At 43.7% G+C, this 20,337-nt stretch overlaps 3 protein-coding genes and 1 non-coding gene across 9 annotated transcripts; 3 read left to right on the top strand and 1 right to left on the bottom strand.

The window, feature by feature from the left end:
* Nucleotides 1-4,673: 4,673 nt before the first annotated feature.
* Nucleotides 4,674-9,479, bottom strand: zdhhc21 (zinc finger DHHC-type palmitoyltransferase 21). Of its 4 annotated transcripts, none has more exons than XM_029172911.3 (8): nucleotides 9,329-9,479; nucleotides 8,621-8,779; nucleotides 8,440-8,538; nucleotides 8,230-8,341; nucleotides 7,867-8,005; nucleotides 7,541-7,657; nucleotides 7,015-7,058; nucleotides 4,674-6,928 (listed from the first exon to the last, which is right to left on the bottom strand). In XM_029172911.3, the coding sequence occupies exons 2-8, from the start codon at nucleotides 8,772-8,774 to the stop codon at nucleotides 6,796-6,798; spliced, it is 798 nt and encodes a 265-aa protein (XP_029028744.1). In that variant the 5' UTR covers nucleotides 8,775-8,779; nucleotides 9,329-9,479; the 3' UTR covers nucleotides 4,674-6,795. The 4 variants fall into 4 exon arrangements, with proteins under 4 accessions (XP_029028744.1, XP_029028752.1, XP_029028716.1 ...); XM_029172919.3 differs by having other exon boundaries at nucleotides 8,621-8,776; nucleotides 9,329-9,453; XM_029172883.3 differs by lacking the exon at nucleotides 9,329-9,479 and adding an exon at nucleotides 9,091-9,322.
* Nucleotides 9,480-9,794: 315 nt separating this feature from the next.
* On the top strand, nucleotides 9,795-14,466 carry plaa (phospholipase A2-activating protein). 3 transcript variants are annotated; one of them, XM_029171333.3, is made up of 15 exons: nucleotides 9,795-9,918; nucleotides 10,200-10,319; nucleotides 10,717-10,910; nucleotides 11,000-11,100; nucleotides 11,174-11,294; nucleotides 11,446-11,613; nucleotides 11,701-11,836; nucleotides 11,930-12,099; nucleotides 12,222-12,373; nucleotides 12,457-12,676; nucleotides 12,760-12,825; nucleotides 12,919-12,990; nucleotides 13,135-13,242; nucleotides 13,540-13,710; nucleotides 13,793-14,466. In XM_029171333.3, the coding sequence occupies exons 2-15, from the start codon at nucleotides 10,222-10,224 to the stop codon at nucleotides 14,359-14,361; spliced, it is 2,346 nt and encodes a 781-aa protein (XP_029027166.1). In that variant the 5' UTR covers nucleotides 9,795-9,918; nucleotides 10,200-10,221; the 3' UTR covers nucleotides 14,362-14,466. The 3 variants fall into 3 exon arrangements, with proteins under 3 accessions (XP_029027166.1, XP_040929099.1, XP_029027156.1); XM_041073165.2 differs by lacking the exon at nucleotides 10,200-10,319 and having other exon boundaries at nucleotides 9,895-9,918; XM_029171323.3 differs by lacking the exon at nucleotides 9,795-9,918 and having other exon boundaries at nucleotides 10,081-10,319.
* A 483-nt stretch (nucleotides 14,467-14,949) lies between these two features.
* haus6 (HAUS augmin-like complex, subunit 6) lies at nucleotides 14,950-20,062 on the top strand. The gene is made up of 16 exons (XM_029171311.3): nucleotides 14,950-15,385; nucleotides 15,482-15,577; nucleotides 15,668-15,746; nucleotides 15,904-16,036; nucleotides 16,122-16,266; nucleotides 16,682-16,744; nucleotides 16,822-16,879; nucleotides 16,959-17,132; nucleotides 17,298-17,494; nucleotides 17,607-17,736; nucleotides 17,852-17,954; nucleotides 18,037-18,100; nucleotides 18,573-18,711; nucleotides 18,802-18,894; nucleotides 18,975-19,110; nucleotides 19,204-20,062. Exons 1-16 carry the CDS (start codon nucleotides 15,255-15,257, stop codon nucleotides 19,893-19,895), a joined length of 2,433 nt encoding a protein of 810 aa, XP_029027144.1. The 5' UTR covers nucleotides 14,950-15,254; the 3' UTR covers nucleotides 19,896-20,062.
* Nucleotides 18,172-18,302, top strand: LOC114851591 (small Cajal body-specific RNA 8). The gene has a single exon (XR_003785206.1). It is a non-coding gene; the product is annotated as a small Cajal body-specific RNA 8 (non-coding RNA).
* Nucleotides 20,063-20,337: the final 275 nt, after the last annotated feature.

Genomic DNA, 20,337 nt, shown 5'->3' with positions numbered 1-20,337 from the left:
GGGCCTTTCCTGAACCTAGCGCCCAGGTGAGCGTTAGTTTGACTCCACACTGCAGCCACAGCCTCACACGCTCAGCGGTAAGTGAGGATCTACCGCCCCCATGTGGCCGCAGTCACAGCTGCTTCCGGCTTCTGTGGGACCCACTGGAGAACATCACAGCGGTGAACTGTCTGTCCGTCCATAAAGGCAGCATCAGTCAGACAGATGAAAATGACGGACGGAGGCTGGGCCTCAGATCAGCAGCTCGTCCTTACAGCTGGTTTAATGTGTGTTATCTCTCCCTTCTAGATGGAGATACGCTGTAAATGTGCTCATTCACGCGGTGAAAATGTAATTTCACTCCAGTGGATTTCAGCATTAATTTATACAACTTTTTTATTGGTGGAGCAGGTGCACCTTGACTAGACTCTGCAGTGTGATCAGCCAACACCACCATCTGAACAAACCCAGGGTCACATAAATAAACAGCCACAGATCCGACTGAACCAGAACCCGACCTGCAAACAGAACCGAGCAGCGGGTGACACCAGGAAACGGCTCCATGTCTGAGCTCACAGACAAACAAACCTCCACTTAAACTCTGGCACCGGGGCACAATAAGAGGCGGCCTGTGGTCAGACCAGTAAATAAATACGCAGAAAGGAAAGCGGGCCCGTGTTGTGAGTCCTGCCTGGGAAAGGCGCGGGCCGGACAAGGGCCCTTTGTGCAGCACTATCAGATGAACACAGCGCAGTGAGGTGAGCCTGAAGGACGCTCTTACTCTGAAGGGCTCTGCTGAGGCTTCCCCTCCTCATTCTAGGGCTCGTTCCTGTCTCTCCTCTCCTTAAACATCCAGAATCCACAGTCGGAAGGAACTTTCAGATGCTCTCAAAATAAACACAGGCACCTAAAAAGCTAATAACGGTAAAACGGTGGATTCAGAGGCGCCACTCACCATCCACCACGTCCTGGCCGACACGTCGTAACAAAGCTGCCATTTGATGGACCTCTCCTTTGGTTTCCCAGCCATGGCTGCGCTCCCGGCTCCCGGACGATGAGACACCTAATCACAGGCACATCAGTGGAGGCATGCTGGGCCACATGTAGGCCAGTGCCCACAACAGTGCATTGTGGGAAAACAACAGCTTGACCAGTGACTTGAACCTGACTGTGGTAATTACTAGAGCCATGACCCTGCAGCCCTCCCCTCCCCCTCCTCCAGCAGCCCCCTCCCCTGCCCGCTGCCCCCCTCCCATCTCTGCTGGACCACGTGGAAACTACATAAAGAAATATGTCACAAAAACTGCAACAGATCCTGTTTGTAAGGTTTTGTGTATTAAAAGAACAGTAAATAATGCAATGTGCCATGATGTACAATATAATAAAAAAATAACCCTCCATCAACCTAAACACGTCATTTTTATCGATCAAGCACGGAAATGTCTTTTTAATTGCTTCAGCTGAGTCAGTCGTTGCTGACATCTGGCCAGAGGTTCAGCCTCATCAGTCTCGGCTCTGTTTGAGTAAATGTCTGTCAGTCAGAGCTCCAGGACGCCTAAAGGTCACACACGGTTCCCCCACGTCTGGCTAGAAAAAGTAATAATGTGGAGGTTTTGTTAAAGACAGAAAATATATGTAGAATCACCTACAACTCTGCTCATTCAAAGGTGACCTCATCTGAGCAAACGCCGCGTATTCAACAAGGAGCCGCTTCAATTTCCCCCGAGCGCTGGCGCTTTATTGGAGCCGACTGTATTTGATCCATGAATTAAGACATTTGCCGGGTCCATGTAAATGTTAAGTGAATGCCAGCTGAAAAGAGCTTTTCTCCGCGGCCACATTCCAGTCCTCCTCGCTGCAGCTGGACGTCCCCACAGGCCCCACCGGTGGGTGGACTTAGCAACTGTTACCTAGCATTAGCTGCGCTGCAACAAACAGAGGACAAGGCCGTCGTTGACGGCGCTGCTGTTTGGTCCAGTTAGAGGCGTCACCACTTAAGGCTCGGCCTCATGTCACACAGTGGTTTGATTGGAAAAAAGCCTGAAATGTGATGCAAATGAACGCTGTACTTTCTGTTTGTCTAAGCACTAATTGTGCTTTTAATAAGTGCGTGTTGGGGCTTGACCTTCTGAGCGCACCTGACTTTAATAAAGCACAAATTAGGAGCTTAATGAGGACTTGGCCGGTTTAATTGGTTCTTAAACACAGAGAACAATGAAGCACTCAGCAGTCATCACGGTGAGTAAATGTCAGCTCACAGCAGAGATAAGGTAAATGACTATTACTCTGAGGGATGTAACACTTTAGCGCCAGGACAACTTCTCAGAATTACCAGGAAATCTGTCCAGTGAAGTGAAAATACGTTGGACTGTTGGACACTTTATCTTCAACATTTAAAGCACAAACTGGTTCAGCGTGCACATTAAAGCTCATTCATCAAGTGTCAAGTGACAAAATTCTAAGCTCAAACATTTCTTTTACCAGAAACCTTTTCACACAGTATATAATATCATGATAATTAGGATTACCTTAATTATAATAATTATTAAGGTATTTTTTACAGTCTGCTTCCAAATAGTTTGATTCCAGCTTGTTGAGTTCCTCAACCTTTTACTGCACATTTAACAATTACACATTTGTTTACTTAAATCTTATATAAGTATGATTATAAGGCTTGTTATAAACTATTGCAAAGAAAAAAAGAAAAGAACAATTGAATCTGTGACAATTATTTCAGTTATAATTATTATTATATTTTCAACCTTGATGGGTGTCAGATCTCAATCAATGAGTGATTGACTAAAAACTAGCTTAGCAGCCAAACAAGCAGCGTATTTTACTCTTGATGCTGAACACGACACGGAGAAAGGAAACTGTTGAAGCTCTCGCACGAGAGCTGCGTGAATCATATTGATTTTGAGCATAAAATCGATACATTTCATCGTCTTGATTGGATTAAGAGTTTCAAGTTCAACTTTTAATTGGATTTCTACTTTCTACAATGAGAGCTCCTTTGAAAATCAATAGGCCAATCAATACCTCCACGTTCAGGAAGTTCATCTGCAGAGCTGCAAAATGGTGGAAAGTAGCAAAACACCTGCCACCGCCCACACGCAACCCGCTGAGGTCTGACACAGCTAATTACGTTTTCAACACTAGAACAAAATAAAACAATTTTATCAGGAAATACACAACTTAAACATGGTTTGTGTCTTTGTGTGGACACAGAGAACTGAAGAAGCACCAGCCACAAACGAGCGCTGCCTTGAAACCAAGGCCGGTCCTCGAGGAGCTGGAGAAGCCCCCATCGTCAAATGGTTGAGGAAATGGCCCATATGGACGGAAACCAAGAAATGGCCATGCCAGCCAAAATTAGTGATCCGATGCTAAATGTGGTGTCCATTGCTCAGACTTAATCCTTGTCTAGGCTTGGCAAAAAGGCAGCGGAACACGCCAAGCCACTAACCCCAGCCCTAGACAGGTAAACAGTCTTAAATGTTGAGAGATGACTGTTCCAAGCACAGTTTATGTTTATAAAGCATGCGGCTAATTATTTCTTTTGTTCAGCCAGATGTCAGACTGTAAAGCTAGCAGGTGGTCACTTATTTAATTAGTCCAGTTGACCAACCATTACCACAGATTAGGAGCACGTTTAACCCAGGCTGCTGCCGAGCGGACAGATGTAGCCCAGCCTTTAGATTGGACTCAACACAGTGAGTCACATCCCAGGTTCTACTGGCATTTTACTTCCAATATTTGTAGAATTGGGTTTTTTCCAGCCTATTTGCTAAAAGTGCTCATTTACATCCAGTAGCTAAATCTGCAAACGTAAAACCCTAAAGCTTTGTTTTATCATACATAACTACCTTAATTAGATCACATAGACACTAAATATCAAGAATACACTGTAATTCATGATGTGTTCTGTGTGATGATATCCAGAATACATCCACTAAACTGGGGCATTGAGATAAAAATAATCAACCAACAAAAGACAACTGAGGTTTTTGTCTGGAGCCACAGTTGGTTCAAGGGTCATAGGAGCAATAAGCACCTCAGACAACACACACAGATTGTGTTCACGGATCGTGCACACATTACACATGCCTCACTGAGACTTAAGAACTTTTCAGGACAATGGCCATTTGGTTGGAGCCATATGAACTGTCGCTTGAGCTCTTATTGAGACTCTTTACTTAGAGAAATAAACAATAGCGTTGAGTGGAAATGTTTTTTATTTACCTGCTGAATATAAGAAAACACTGCGGTGATGTTACATATTGCTCATTTGATTATAGTCCATCTGAATGAAAGTAGTTTTAGGAGAAAAGCAAAAAGCTCACAGACCTTTTGCAAGATGCTTTAGGAAATAAAAAGTCCCCAACACACCAATAAATGGTAACACATTACAAATAATAAATGAATATACTGTTTTTGATTGACGTTTGGCAAATACTTCTATACACTCACCTGGTAAATAATGCAGCGACTAAGGGAGGAAACTTAGTGCACAAAGTCCAAGAAGTGTGATTTAATCCTAAAATCTATAATTGTGCATTTATATATATTATATAAATATAATATTTGGGGGAGATGATATATTTACATATGTCCAGTCTAGATGCTCCATCAGTGTCCAAGACTATATGACTGGTGAACATTATATGCTCTGATTTCTGTCGTACGTGAACTGGTGTTATAACGTTTGTTCAGATTCCAGGTTTTATAGTTAAAAAGAAAATGTACATAACATAAAACCAGTGACATACAAATGAATTAAGCATTTAAATTTATTCATAATCTAATTTATTGGAATTTGAAAATCTTTATGATATTTTTCAGAATAATTATTTCAGTTTTCTAACAGATTATCATTTCTATAGCAGGAATAAATAACATATTTATGACGTACCATTTGTAAACACAACTTAAGCTTCTCCAGTGTGAGGTCCGAACGGAACAAAGTCAAACTTTAAACACCGAAGTGAACAACGCAGGTTCAATCAAAGCGCCCGGGTGACACCCGATGACGGACGAGAGCGAGCGCAGCCACTGGCTTGTTTGCACAATGGGTCGACTCAACTTCTGATTCAGAAACCCACGTGTATCGAGCCTTTTGTTCTTTTGCTAACAACACAAGCTGACGTGCTGGTGAAGCTTCACACGACAGTTACAGGCTGAGGTTGTCGGAGTGATGAGCTAACAATACGATGGCTTTACTGACGCACAATGCTTATTGCTTCATAAATAATAGACTATATGAACCCATATACTTTAGTACCTACAACCCATAATCTCACCACCAAAATATAAATAAGTCTCACAAACATACAGAACCTGAAGGAGTTATAAAAACCACTGAGCAAAGTTATCAACACACACTCATGCAAATTCCAACAACTGGGTTAAACTTTGTATACACAGCAAATAAACCAAGAGGAGAATCAGTGCATTATATTGAACTTCTACCGCCGCACATTTGGTGAAACATGCATTAACCGATCGCTCGCTGACTATTGCCTTTACTGTTTCCCAGGTCTTTGGTTTGTACTGAGACCAACGTGACCATGACGATGTACAGGCACTTTAAAACTACTTGGATAATGTAATATGTCCCACACAGCAAGCTTTGTCTACATACAGGTTTAGCTTAGAGAGTACCGAGTATTATAGACCGACAACCACTCAACACAAACAGTACCACAGTTACAGAAAACCCTCTAGAAATAAAATGCCAGATGACTTCCAGCTTTGTTACTGATAAAAAACTACACACGTGTAAAATCGCCTGTCATGACACATTTAAGACACAGTTGAAGCGTACGTTTTTGTCGTAAACAAAAAAATAAATGTCAGTTAATGTACCAGTGGGCAGTTAGCATAGCTTAGCATAAAGACAGCCGCCGGCGTTGCTTTGTAACAAAGTTGATTGTTTTATAATTAAAATTTCAGGGATTGTTACATCATTCTAAAAGGTAAATTTACAATTTGGGCTTCAAGTATTTCTAAAGATGAAGAAATATGTAACTCCAACACAACCAGAAGAAACATGGATGTACAGGAGGTTAGCATCTTTGTTTAGGCTAAGCTAAGCTAATACGCTAACGCACAGACATTAGCTTCTTTACTAGGGCACAGACACAAAGGTGGAATCAATAATCCTGGTTTTGTACAGTAGCATAGTGAGGTGACGCGCTAACTGTCTCGTCTTCATGCCCAGGTGTGAAGTATTACGTGTTCAAAGGAACCACCTTCTGTGATGGAGCTTCATTAAAACATCAATGCGTTCATTCAAGTGAGCATTCCTTAAGATGAATGCAGTCAACACCCGTTCCTTCCCTATTCAGCAGGAAACTCGCTGCTCGTGCCTGACAACTTAACAAGGACAACTAAAGAAACAAGGCACAAACGTACAAAATAAAAACGCTTTTCTACACACATCGACACACTGGAGTCTTCCTGTATTGGAGTAAAGGTCAGTAGTAAAGGCTCCTTGTTAACGTAACCTGAGAGGGTCCCTTTTGCCATGCGTCCATCTGATGCAGCGAGTCAATAAGTAGCTGTCACAGTGAGTAGAAAGAGCAACGTTCCCCCGTCACTCAAAGTTCTGCCCTGTTCACCGTCAGTCTGGTTCTAGTAAAAGAGCCCAGAGAAACCCTACGGAGCGTCCAGCGAGAAACCCAGACTGCCGCGCAGCTCCCGCAGCAGAAAAAGGACGGTGGAGGCGAGCAGATGGATTCTTTACGTGTGTGTGCGGCGTTTCTTCATGGCAGCCCCGCCATCTGTGCAGGCAGGAGGTGCCGCAGCCATACCCGCCTACACGGGGGTTCGGAAGTGGTGGCCGGCTTGGAGCGGCTGCCTGCCTCGCAGCGGAAGGAGCCACAGCAGCTTCCAGCGAGTGCCACAGACTTCAGCGAGCGCCCACTGCCACGCTCTCTTTGAGCCATATCTGAGGAGACAAATGGATTCAAATAAGATAGATATAGATTACGCGCTCACTGTAAATCGAAAGACTCTCAGAGCAGATGAACTCACGTTTCATTAGAGAAGTGAGCCATTTTCTCTATGGTGGTTGTATCCTGTCAGGGGAAAAGTCAAGTAGATTAGCATTTCCACCAAAAACCACAGATGACAGCGTTTTCCTTGGTTCTTTCTTGCTCTCCTCTCCTTGCTCGGCCCTTAACATAAAAAGCATTTGCTGTTTCTCTAATAATCAGGGAGCATAGGTAATATAATCTCTAATATAAATAAAAAGACATATTCATTAAATTCTTGAATTGGTTCAGCGTGAAATAATTTCAAGTTAGCGAAAACTTGACAGAAGCGTTTCCTAAAATATCAAATTAAAGGATGACAGGATGCACGAGCTCATAGAGTATCTCTCATTTCGTCTCTATTGATCTCTGTACTATTACCATTGATTGTTTTATTTCTCGAGACAGTGTCATGTTGTTCTTACTGAAGCGAAGCCTCTACTGTAACTTGGAAGTATTGGCTGCACATAACGACATTAACGTAATTGGAGCAGAAACGGGCTCGCCTGTCATTTGGTGCTACTCACAGAGAGGATGCCTGTCATCTGGGTGTAAAACAAGCTGCTCATGCCGCCGAGCATGACCACACCCATGAGCGCCGAGATCCGCAGCAGAGCCAGTTCATGGCGCGTTGTAAACTTCTCCTGGGGACAAACACAGAAGGGTAAATCTCTGGCGCTCGTGCTCTTATCTAAAAATGTTAAAACTCCTCCACAAAGGACTTCTTCATAGTAAAAGATTAACTTTCTGACGACGCTGCTGTTTTAGCAGACTTTCCAAGCTGCTGCGGTGCCAAACTGTGACATAGGCTTCAGAGGATTTCAGTCTTCACTGCCGACTGTGGAGAACGTACCTGGTCTAGTCTTGTGAGTGGCTGGAAGTAATAGTACTGGCAAAAGTCCAACACCAGAGTGAACAAGCTGAGAACCTGAGCGTAGAAACAGAGCTGCAGGAAGAGCCAGTGGTTGTCTTCTCCCACACAGTTATTGATCCTGCATGAAAGAAATGAGGTGAATTTGGCAAATGATCTAAGAACAAACAGTACTGGTGCTTAATGGCTCCAGAAAATGCCTCTGCGAAACACAAGACTGCATCTGCTGGGTTTAGTCCCGTCGTGGCATTTTGATTCTTAAATGTTGTAAATCTGTGATTTATGTTGAATTTTCCGGCCCAGTTGAGTGGTACGGAGTGAAGCGAGGCGTTTGAGTGTCTCTACCAAGGACAGTGGTGGTCCATCCTGCGAACACAGTGACCGCAGCGGCTGCAGTGGTGGGATCGTTTAGGCCTCATCAGGTTGCACTTATTGCACAACTCCCAGTGCTCACGTTCTGCGACACACACATTCAAGTGGGTTGGAGAATAAGAACATTTTATTTAAAGGGAAAGTAAAATGTGGATATTGAGGAGAAGCTTTGTGTGTTCTTACCTGAGTGAGGTATGTGGGGGTCCACAGGAAGACGGCCCGGATCTGCCGTGGAGGCTCTGAACAGAGCTGCTAAGCAGAGCGCGGATGCGATATAGTAACCTGAAGGAGCAAACACAGTGTTTGAGTTCAGCAGCTGTGCCACGTGTTAAAATGAGCCAGGCTACACATGATGCACACTCACAGACGACGATGGCCCACGGGATGTGGCCCTCGTCGTAGTGGGGAAGCAGGACCAGCTTAGGGACGAAGAAGGAGTTGTAGAGCCAGATCCCAAACACCAGGCTGATGCACAGCCAGCCCATGGGGTCCACCACGAAGTGCAGGCGAAGCTTCATGGCTGCTGGGAGGCCAAGGACAAACAGGCAGGTAGATAAAAGACAGGAAGTGTTGACTAACGCCAGCGCTCACTCCCGTGTAATAACCTTGACATTTAATAGTAGCTGTTACCACAGCTTCATTAACCTATGACCATCATTAGATACTACAACTTATCTGACATGTGTCACAGGTTAAAGCTGTGTGTTGCTCTTAAACCCATGTGCTAATGTCACATATACACCATTAGAGCACGTAGAGTAGATATAACTGAGCATATGATGACCCCTCACGGGCCTAACGACGCTATGAAGCATGTTTCAGCACAGAACGGACCCTTAGCGTCATTTCGACGCTCACACAGTGTAACCTGCTCCACGTCGCTGCTCGGGCGCCTGTTGTTGACGAGCCTCGCCTGCTCCATCATTCATTTTCATGATATGGGTTTGGCTCCTCAGCCTTGAGGTGCCTCCTGAACCCGCCCGGTTAACCTTTTTTCACATTCAGACAAACGATCCAATAAAAGGTGTTCAGTTAGAAATTAATTCAGCTCCTGAAATTGAGAGGTACCTACTTTTGTGGCTGTCTTATACAGAACACGGACCAACGTAGCTACTTCCTCATCCGAGCCTCTGTGGGCTGGACAGGTCCGGTGTCTAGTTACCTGCAATAACATACCGCGTTTCCGCTTGAATCTTGAAAAAAAAATTTTCTTTTAAATTAAATTTTAGTAACGTCCTAAAATACGATTAATATTGGAAACGACATTTATATAACAACTAAATATGAGATGATAAAATAACAGAATTATAAAAATAAACATAAAAATAACTGCTTTGTCTCTACAGTGCCTGTTACAAGTAAAAGACAGTTATTATTTCGTGATAAATATAAACAATATACAAATTATAAAACATAAATATATAACAAATATATAACAAATAAAGGAAGAAATAAATATTAAAATAAGTAAATAGGCGTAAGAGGGTATAAACGTTTTCTATTACAATTTTCGAACTATGCTTTTATTTTTACTTCAGGTTTCCGGTTTAAATGTCGTTGTTTTGAGTAGCTTGATGCCGCTGTTGTGGGCTGGTGGGCGGTGGACGGTTGGAGCGCAGTGCACCACCAGCAACAGAGAAAAGACTCTGCTGCCGCCTACTGGTAAAATGTGGCTAAACCGTTTTTAACGTCTTTGATTTAGTAAAAGTATTTTGAACTTAAAATAACATGTTAATGTTAAGAATCAGGATCCTGTGTCCCCATTTTAGTTAAATTAATTTAAAATACATAAGCCGTCATATAAAATGACGGAAATGACGTAATTCGGGCTTCCGCTAGCATTAGCGGCCGGTGTTTGTTGACAGCAGCGCTGCTTAGCACCATTGTAATACAGTCATTGTGATTTCGGGCCCCATGGCGTCTTCTAATTCATACAAACTCAGGTGCTCCATCCCCGGCCATGAAATGGATGTAAGGGGCCTCACTGCTGCTGCTTTCCCAGAGGGAGCGTTCGTGTCTGTGTCCAGGGACCGAACCGGAAGAGTCTGGGTACCAAACTCAAGGTGGCTAACATTAGCCTGCTAATAACTAATTACTTGTAATGGTGAACTGGGACGCTTTTCATTGAGAGTCACTCTTTTGCGTGAAATGAAATAAACAGAGCCGAGTAACGGTGCTACCTGGACTTGTTTATTAAGACTTAATATGTGCTAATTCTGGGAGCTAAGCTAGTCCAGAAGTTAGCTTGTTGCTAACGTTGACTCAAATTAGCTTTGTCATTCGTTCAGCTGTACTTAACTTTCGATGTTCGAGCAGATTTCCTAGATTAAGTATGAGTAACTCTGAGGCTCTTATTTGTCACGTCACCTACTGAGGCAGGAAACCAGTCTCATACACGTGTCACACAGCTAAATGTGTTCATCCTTAACAAGTTTTTGTTCTTTCTGTGCCTCATGACAGCCCAGACAGAGGCTTCACAGAAATGCACTGCATGTCTGGCCACTCCAATTTTGTATCGTGTGTCTGCATCATTGCACCCAGTGAAACATATCCCCGGGGGCTCATTGCAACAGGTGGAAATGATAACAACATTTGTGTGTTCACCATGGACCGACCACAGCCTCTGATCACTCTGAAGGGTCACAAAAATACAGGTGAGTTGTCTGCTATGTACAGACATTAAGACAGTAAGTGTGTTGTTTGCTTTGAAACAACTCAAGCTTGTGTGTCTTGATTTCCACAGTTTGCACTCTGTCATCTGGGAAGTTTGGGACACTTTTGAGCGGCTCCTGGGACACTACTGCCAAAGTTTGGCTCAATGAGAAGTGTATGATGACCCTGCAGGTACGCTGATGCTACTGTTACGTTACATCTTACTCACTGGTTAAGGAGCCTGACCCTGTCTTTTTTGCTTTAGGGCCACTCTGCAGCAGTATGGGCAGTGGTTATATTACCTGAACAAGGTCTTATGCTGTCTGGGTCAGCAGATAAAACTATAAAGCTCTGGAAAGCTGGCCGGTGCGAGAGGACATTTACAGGTGAGTTTGTTCAGATAGTTGAAGTCAGTAAAAGTCACATTAATTGTTAATTAACATTAATTAGTCAGACATTACAATCTCACAATCTCTCAAAGTTCAGAGTCTGAGGCAATGTTTTAATAGGTAATTTTTTTCCTGCCTCTGCTTTCAGGTCATGAGGACTGTGTACGGGGGCTGGCAGTGATCAGCAGCACTGAGTTCTTCTCTTGCAGCAATGACACCAGTATCAGAAGGTGGCAGGTGACAGGCGAATGTTCACAGGTCTATTACAGTCACACCAACTACATCTACAGCTTGGCTGTCTTCCCCAATGGCCAAGGTTGGTTAATCTAAAATGGCCAAGACGAAGTGTGTGCCTGACAATTCATTACTGTTGATTCTGACTGTGGAGACTTTTTCTCGTCAGATTTTGTCAGCACTGGAGAAGACAGAACATTGAGGATATGGAGGAAGGGAGAATGCGCTCAGACCATCCGCTTGCCTGCCCAGTCTGTCTGGTGCTGCTGCATTCTACCTAATGGAGATATAGCTGTTGGAGCCAGGTAATGGACCTCATTCCCGTGGCCAGCCAATATCTTTTCTCTCATGGCCTTGTCATGCTATAAATATTTGTTGTGTTTCTCTTACACCTGCAGTGATGGTATTATTCGTGTGTTTACGGAAAATGAGGACCGCATGGCCAGCGCGGAGGACTTGCAGGCTTTTGAGGACGAGCTTTCCAAAGCAACCATTGATCCCAAGACAGGTGACCTTGGAGACATCAAAATGGAGGATCTTCCTGGAAGGGAACACCTTAATGAGCCTGGTAATAAAACAGACCTAGATTTTGTCCCATATAAAATGTATGAATCTGATTTTTCGCTTTATAATAAGGGAGAGGCGGTGCTCATTATGCATCTAATAATCTTGTTTGCTTGCTTGGTCTAGGTAATCGTGATGGGCAGACGCGGCTGATTAAAGATGACCAGAAGGTGGAGGCATATCAGTGGAGTGTCAGTGATGGTCGCTGGGTAAAAATTGGGGATGTGGTTGGAGGCTCAAACCAACAGACCTCCAAAAGTGTGATGTATGAGGGAAAGGTAAAGGCCATAAGCAGATAGCTCACAGGGTAACAGCACTCACGTGTATGGAACCTGTCAATAATTTCCTGTTTTCCCTACAGGAATACGACTACGTCTTCACCATTGACGTGAATGAGGGAGGGCCGTCTATGAAGCTGCCTTACAATGTGTCAGAAGACCCCTGGCTGACGGCTCATAACTTCTTACAGAAGAATGACCTCAGCCCCATGTTCCTTGACCAGGTTGCCAATTTTATCATAGAGAACACCAAAGGTCATGTTGTGGGACCAGCCCAGTCTTCTGGTGTTGACCCCTTTACTGGTAAGGTTAGGATAGGCTTTATTTCAAATTGAGTCAAATTGGGCAACATTATGCTGAGGGTGTTTTGTTTGTTTGTCTAACAGGAGGAGCACGTTATATCCCTGGCGCCTCTGATAATGGGCCAGGCTCTGGAGCTGATCCGTTCACAGGTACAGTACATTTTTGGTACATTTATTAATTTATTCATATTAACATTACCAGCGAATCCAGTCATTTACCAAATTGGTTGTCCTTCTCCAAAGGCTCTGGTCGCTACATCCCAGGTTCTGGTCCAAATATAACTACTCCAGCAGGTGTGGCAGACCCCTTCACAGGTGAGTCGCCTCCTTAGGACGCACTGACCCTTTATCAACAACTGGAATTATGGAGTCAAAGTGACCAGATCTTTAAAATTAAGGTGTAATATCACAATTGTACTTTTTTCCTCACTTTAGTTGGTTCTTTTTTCTGTTTGGCAGGTGGAGGGGCCTACTCTTCAGCAGCGCTCAGAGAGATGACAACCAATATTTACTTTCCCAAAACCGATGGTGTGACATTTGAGCAAGCCAATGCCTCACAGATCTTTGGTGAGGATCTTATTTATGGGTTTGATGACTTTATTAAACAATGCTTTTCAGTTACACTCAGAGCAGGAGGATGTTGACATCAATAATAAAATATAATTAAGACCATTTTATCTATTCTCACTAATGTACGATTTTATGTTGCTTAGCTTTAACTCCTGGTTTTTCTGGCAAAGGCAAACTAAAGCATAATTAAACTCTTGTCATGAGGGTAACTGACTAAAACACCTTTTTCATGGTTTATAAAGTTTGCCATTAATTGTGGAAAGTTAGTGATCTGTTTGTTTGTTTTTTACTCAGCCAAGTTGAAGGAGCTGAATGGTGGTGCACCACAGGAGCAAAGGCTGTCTGAGGAGGTTCTGGAAAGCCTTGAGAGGCTGCTGGGTTCCGTCTGTGGACCAGACACCGATGGGCCACCGCCCACCATCCCGGAAATCAACCTGCTCTGGAAGGCTGCTCACTGGCCAGAAGGTATAATACTTTAACATACCTTTCTAAATTATCATTTTTGATTTACCTGGCTATTGACTAAAAAAGCTTGCTTTGCCTTCAGATATTGTGTTTCCTGTCCTGGACATATTGAGGCTGGCAGTGCGACACCCACACGTTAACCAGACTCTCTGTGGAGAAGCAGAAGGCATTCAGCTGTGCAATCACCTGTTGAACCTGATGAGGCCTGAGGGCCGTCCTGCCAACCAGATGCTGGCACTGCGGACTCTATGTAACTGCTTCAGTGGCAGGCACGGCAGAGCTCTCCTAATGGCCCAGCGTGAAATGGTGCTATCTCGTGCCGCGGACCTAACTGCTGTCTGCAATAAGAACATCCACATCGCCCTGGCCACTCTGGTGCTTAACTATGCTGGATGCCTGCACAGCCAGCCTGACCTGGAAGGCAAGGCCCAGTGCCTCTCTGTGGCCAGCAGAGCTCTGGAGACAGTACAAGACAAGGAGGCTGTGTTCAGGCTGCTGGTGGCTTTGGGAACTACCGTGGCCTCAGACCAGACAGCCCAGGACCTGGCCCGCTCCCTGGGAGTCAGCTCTCAGATTTCCAGGTACTCATCGATGTCCGATCCATCGAAGGTGGGCGAGTGTTGCCAGCTGGTTTTAAAAGAACTACAATGATGTGGAAAACTAGAAAACGAGCACTTGTTTCATACTATTGCTCTGTTCTGCTCATTGTGATGGAATCTTTACTTGTATGTTCTGAAATAAAAAAAATAAAAATTAGATCTACAAATGTTTGCCTGTTTTTGTTAATGCATGTCATTTACCAGCGAACCATGACTAGATAATGTATCGATTTGTGTCTGAAATATTAACATTACAGTAGATGAGTATCACTGAATTACTTTATGTATACATATGTACTTCATATGTGTACTTTTACTTATAGCGGGCTTTGTATTCTGTGTATGCAATACTTGCAGTTGTTCATCAGTAGAGGTTTGTGTATAATTATTGCCTCCACAAATAATTGTTTCTTAGGAGACTAAAAAGCTTTCAATTGATTTATGTGTATTATACTTTGTTCAGATGGAGCAACATTAAATTAGGCTCCTATGACAGATGTTAAATGATTTAAAAATACGATAGATCAGAATGAGGATGACTTAATACAGATGTTGTCTATTAAACGTAACGCAACATGATTAGTAAATAACGAAAGTACATAATCATGTAGCGTTACGTTTGTTCACCGGAAATAGTTGCTAATAAGTTCCGGGTCATTATTGTAAAAGAAATTGGCGGGTTGTTTTGTGTTGTGGCTTTTACAGGTTCCTATAAATCCGCTGAAATATATCCCAACAAACTCTTGTGTGACTCTAGCTGAAAGTGTTTACTATAACACATGGAATTGTTAGTTTCATAGCTGTTAAATATATGGCGACAAACTCGAGACAACTTCGGGAGCTAAGTTAGCTCACAGGACACTTTGTGGCTAATTAGCGTCCAGGCTAAAGCTAACGGTGTAGCTGCGGAATATCCGTCGGACTGGGCGGACACGTCTCGGGATAATGGCGAACCCGGCGTTGTTGCAGAAAACCAATGGGAAGTATCTGTGGTTTTGTCTTCTCGGGATGGGATTTCAACCAGAGGACGCCGCGAGGAAAACTAACGTGAATGTTAAGCACATCAATCTGGGGCCGTGAGTAGTGATTGAATGGAGACCGCATCCGTTTTAACTAGTCATCCTCATCCCCGTTTAACCTCGTAACGTTACCTAAATGTCTGTCGCCAACAGGAACATGTTTGACAAACCAAATAAAGACGCTTTCTACATAGTGACGCACTTTCTGTTGGAGAAGCTCAACCCAACGCGACTTCACGAAGCCTTCAGGTAAAGACACACGATCACTACTGCTGTTCCGTCCTGAACTCGTCTAATCGCTGTTCTGTCTGTTTGTCCGTCTCCACATCTGTTCATCAGAGGCTGCTGGCCAGTTTTAAACCACAAGGCAGATGCTGAGTTCCGCAAGCTCGCCTGCGCTTGGCTGCGAGAGATAATGGTAAGAACCTGCCCCTGTTCCAGCACCGACGGCCTGTTTTAGGCTCCAGCCATGTTCAAACGAATGGGTAAAAGGAGCCGTGCAAGTGTTCCCCTGGTTAACTGTAATCAGAAAGTTCTGAAACTGTATGAATTTATTTCTTTTTAACTGTGTTTAGGATGAAACTGCAAACGCGGCACCTAAAGTGGCGGCGTCCATATTCCTCTCCCCTGGAGGCCCCAAGTTTGTCAGCTTGATGCTGAATTTGGCCAAACATGTGATGCTGCAGGAAATGAAAACATTCACAACAGGTTGGGACTGATGGTGAATGATCAATTTGAATGTCCCTAGGAGTGTGTAGGATTGTGAGTTACTGTTGCATGTTGTCACTGACAGATGGCAGCTGGGTGCCTGGAGCCGCGGCGTCGCCTGCGTCCTCCCTGGACGTGGCAGTGAAGAGGCTCGACCTGGTCGGTGCCAGGTTTGTGAAAGCTGCAGTGGCGCAAGATCGATTTCTCCACGAGTACCAGAGACGAGCCCAGTAAGTGTGTGATGGGCAGCTGGACAGAACAAACAACTGAAGTGGGCTATGGGTGGAAACATTCCACAGTAAACAAAAAAGTCGAATTTAAAGTTTTTACACTGGAGCTACAAAACACTTATTGATCTTCACTATTACTTACTACTATTACGTCACTGATTTGTTTTAATTGCTGTGCAGATTTTTTTTTTCTTCACTTTTCCTTGATTGGCTGTTTTCAAACCCCACCTGTTTTTAGCGTTTCAATTAGCAATCTATTGGTTCCCAGGGCAGTTGGTGGCTGCTGGAAGGTGTTTGCAATCAGTATAATTGGATTCAGCAAACATTACATTTTGCTGGAGACGGGCAAGGTTTGTATGTCTAGTGTGTTGGTTTATCTCTGTCTAAGCCAACTTTTCTTTGTTCTCTTTTACAGGCTGCTGGTGAAGTCAGTGAGGGATATAAGAGCAGAGATTGCTAATTATGATGAGCTTCTCAAGTACGTATAACTATATATTTTCTTTCTCTTTGCTCACTCATCTACTACTTTGATCACTAATCTGCCTTTCTCTTCAGGCGACACAGCAGCGATTTTGTATCAGCTGGTACATCTCTACCAGAGAAGACTAAATTGGTACCTGGTAGTATTACATAAAGCGTTATATTAGCCCTTAATTGTTTGAGGAGTTTTAAAAACATGGTGATCTTCTAAGGTGCGCTCATTGTGGTCAGCCATCGATGAAATGTTGTCGACCACTAAAGAAAACCAGAATGCAGTGGAAAGTGTCTTGAAAGGGGATGTAGACCAGTTTGTCCTGGATGGGACAGACTGTGGCCTGAAAATTCCCCAGCGTCTGCTGCAGAGAATTGAACAGCTCCCACACCAGGTGATGCTAAACATCAGCTGTTTGGTTGAAGTTTCTTTGTCAGTTATGGGTGCAATTATTGTGGTACTAGAGGCGTTTTCAGCTCAAATGTTAGCTTAAAGATTAATTCTTGACTGTACTATACCACATGTAAGTAACAGATGTTTTTTAATCCATGTTTCCCAGTTGAGTTCAGGGAACGTGTATGAGGCTGGCCAGCTCAACCTACTGTCTGTGTTGGAGCTGACGAACCTTGCACTGCAGCTCCTGAGAGAAGAGCGCTGTAAAGTCTCTCAGGTTCCCAAACGCCAGCTCAGTCCACAACACCTGCAAGAGAAGCGTCAGCAGATGGCCCGTGTGCTACCGGACCTCCACCTCATGAGGTACATTCTCCAGTCGACTGATAAAAATTGCCTTTGCAAATGGAACATAAACTATATTTCAGACTGAATCTTGAATGTCTAGATATTGATGGTTTTAATTTTAACCCCCCAGACAGAAGATATCCAGGGAAGAAATGCCTGCGATTAAGACAGCTATGAGGGAGTTGGAGGCTGATTGGGACAGGAAGTGGATGGATGCTCTGAAAGACACACCCCTAGTCTCTTTTCTCAATGAAGATTCTGTGAGTACCTACAACTCAAATTGTCATGCTTTCAGAACAGATTAATACTACTAAAGCTTTTTTTCCCTCTGTAGTAACACTAGTAACTTTAGTTTTACTTCTCTCCCTTTTAAAGGTTCTTGGCTTCTTGTCACCAATGGCTCCACTCTCATTCGAACCAGCTGCTGAAACTACTTACAAAAGTAGTGTATTTTCTCAGTACCCAGCTAAGCTTCCTGGTAAGAAAAAAATAGATTATTTGGGTTTTGCATTAAGATGGGGAATGGTATATTGTGTCAAATTGACTTTTTTTTTTCCTAGATGGAAAACCAGTGGTTAATAAATCACAGGAAGGAGGCAGTCCTAGTTTTTCTAAACTGAAGAGGTAATTCAACTGCTGTAGAAAAATACTGGTACTTCAGCTGTTAATTTAGGTATTTTGGCGTTGTAATTTGTTGGGAGGCAGATACCTGGACAGTCCTAAGCAGTGCCCTGTCCGTCACAAGTCCTCCCTATAGCATCCATGCTCTCTGATGACCGCGGCGAATTGAGGGAAATCGCCACGGACAGATACGGAGCAGACACTTAATTTCTGTAGACCTGTATTCATTCACTGAGCTGAGTAGGGCCCAGCTAATGTTTTGAGTGGGTTGTTCTAAGCTGCGTTATCATGACAAAAGAAAACATGGAGTGTAGACTGACTTTGTATATGACACTACACTCACCACAGCTACCAACTTTAAAACAAGTGCAGGGCAACGTGACTGATTCCATTAGAACCAGGGCAGCATTTTAGCAGCTCTATTGATATTTACTAATGAGGAAATGTACTAAAGTCCTGTTTTCTCCTGAAACAGCTCTTTGCCTGCAACGGTTGAAAGAGCTGAAAATTCACTTGTCACAACTCGGCCAGCATCACAAGCAAATACTTCTCTTGACTGGCTTTTTGACACACCACCTTCCCCTCCGAGGACTCAGCCTGCCCCGCCACCTCAGGTTAGTCTCGGAATAAACTTTTTTTTTATCTACTGAATTTACCTCCCCTTTGAACTTGCATGAATGTGTATTTAACATGTTTGTATGTAGGCCAGTGTGAGGAAGACGACTCCCATTCATTCTGTGTCTGTGAAAACCAAGACGCAGATATTAAACATGGAGTGCGACAACCTTGCTGATCAGGTATAGACCTGCTGCATTAGTGAAGCTTGGAAAACTTAGTGGCTAAAATTTTTGTCATGACTGAAAAGCGCCTGTTTTAGTTCGCAGCTGCTGTAACTACAACCAGTCCTGTAGAAGGCAGGCTCAAAGACGCGGACTTGGAAGGCCTGCTCAGCACGCTTCAAGGAGACCCCTTCTCTACCAGAAAGCAGCTGCCACGTACCCCGGAGAGCCTGAGTAAGTCATACATAATCATTTAACTTCTAAGATAAACTGGTGTTCGTTTTAGGAAGTCTGAGTTAAATTACTTGCTGTGTTTTCTCATTCAAGTTATGGATGTAAAAAGCTCCTGGAGGAAGGCAATTAAAGAAGATCAAGCAGAGAAAATTCGTCAGTCATTAAAGTACGACGACAGTATAACTGGGCGTCTCTCACCCCTCGAGGAGCCGCGTGATCTGCTGCTGAGCCCCGATCCCTCCTTCCAGAATGTTCCCTTCAGCGACACTCCTGTCTGCCACAAGGAGGATTTACTCAAATCCACTCTGTCGTGGGACAATTTCAACAGCGAGGTTCCAGACAGCTCGATCGGCACAGGCAGCAGTGAGGTCTACTTCAGTCTTGAACACGAAACTCTCCCTGAATTGCCAAGCTGCGACAGTCTACTGAGCTCCGACGACGATGAAGCCGAGGACTCGAAGAGTGAAGTGGAGTTTGTCGTGCCGTCACTAAAGACTGGAGCAAAGCGGTCGCCCTTAATCACTCCTCATATTGGTCAGATAGATTTTCTAGATGGATTTTCAATAGAAGACCGGAACAAGACGCCTGAATGCCTTTTGTCAGCTCAGTCGGTTTCTGGTCTGAGCAAGCAATGGCCAAAGGAGCCTGTAACTCCAGTGGAAGCCTTGGACAAGGTCTTCTCACTGGACCTAGATGCCCTTGGGACATACTCGCCCCCAGAGAAACAGGTTTACAGCCTGCCGAGCCTGATTACATTCTCTCCAATTGATGACATGAAGCATTAACTGTGTTCATGTAGAAACCACAAGCTAATATTTGTACATAGCTGTAAATTTACCTGAATCCGTCATGCTTTCATTCAAAAGACTGCAATGTAATCTGATGAATAAATGTGTAAAATGTTTTTCTTGTTTGTAAATTGTATACTAACATTAAACAAAACCAGACTGTAGTTTGTGTAGCTATTTGCACTGACTGCATGCTGTAGTGGAAAGTTTGGTCCAGACTGCAAATTTGTTTGGAAACATTTAGAGCTGAAACCTGATGTTTTTAACAATCACTCCTTTAGTAAAACCAGCCTAAAAGGAAAATAAGACACACTGTCAGTTAAAAGTCCAACAGGAAGATGATTTGGCTTTCACAAAAAGACCAAGTCTGTTTTTGGGCTAGAAATAAAACCAATTTTGGCAATTGGTTTCCACTAAAACTAAATGGTGGAAAGAATAC

Source organism: Betta splendens, chromosome 2 (genome assembly GCF_900634795.4).
Source record: "Betta splendens chromosome 2, fBetSpl5.4, whole genome shotgun sequence".
NCBI classification, from domain to species: Eukaryota; Metazoa; Chordata; class Actinopteri; order Anabantiformes; family Osphronemidae; genus Betta; species Betta splendens.
This window is presented reverse-complemented; position numbering and strand designations above follow the sequence as displayed.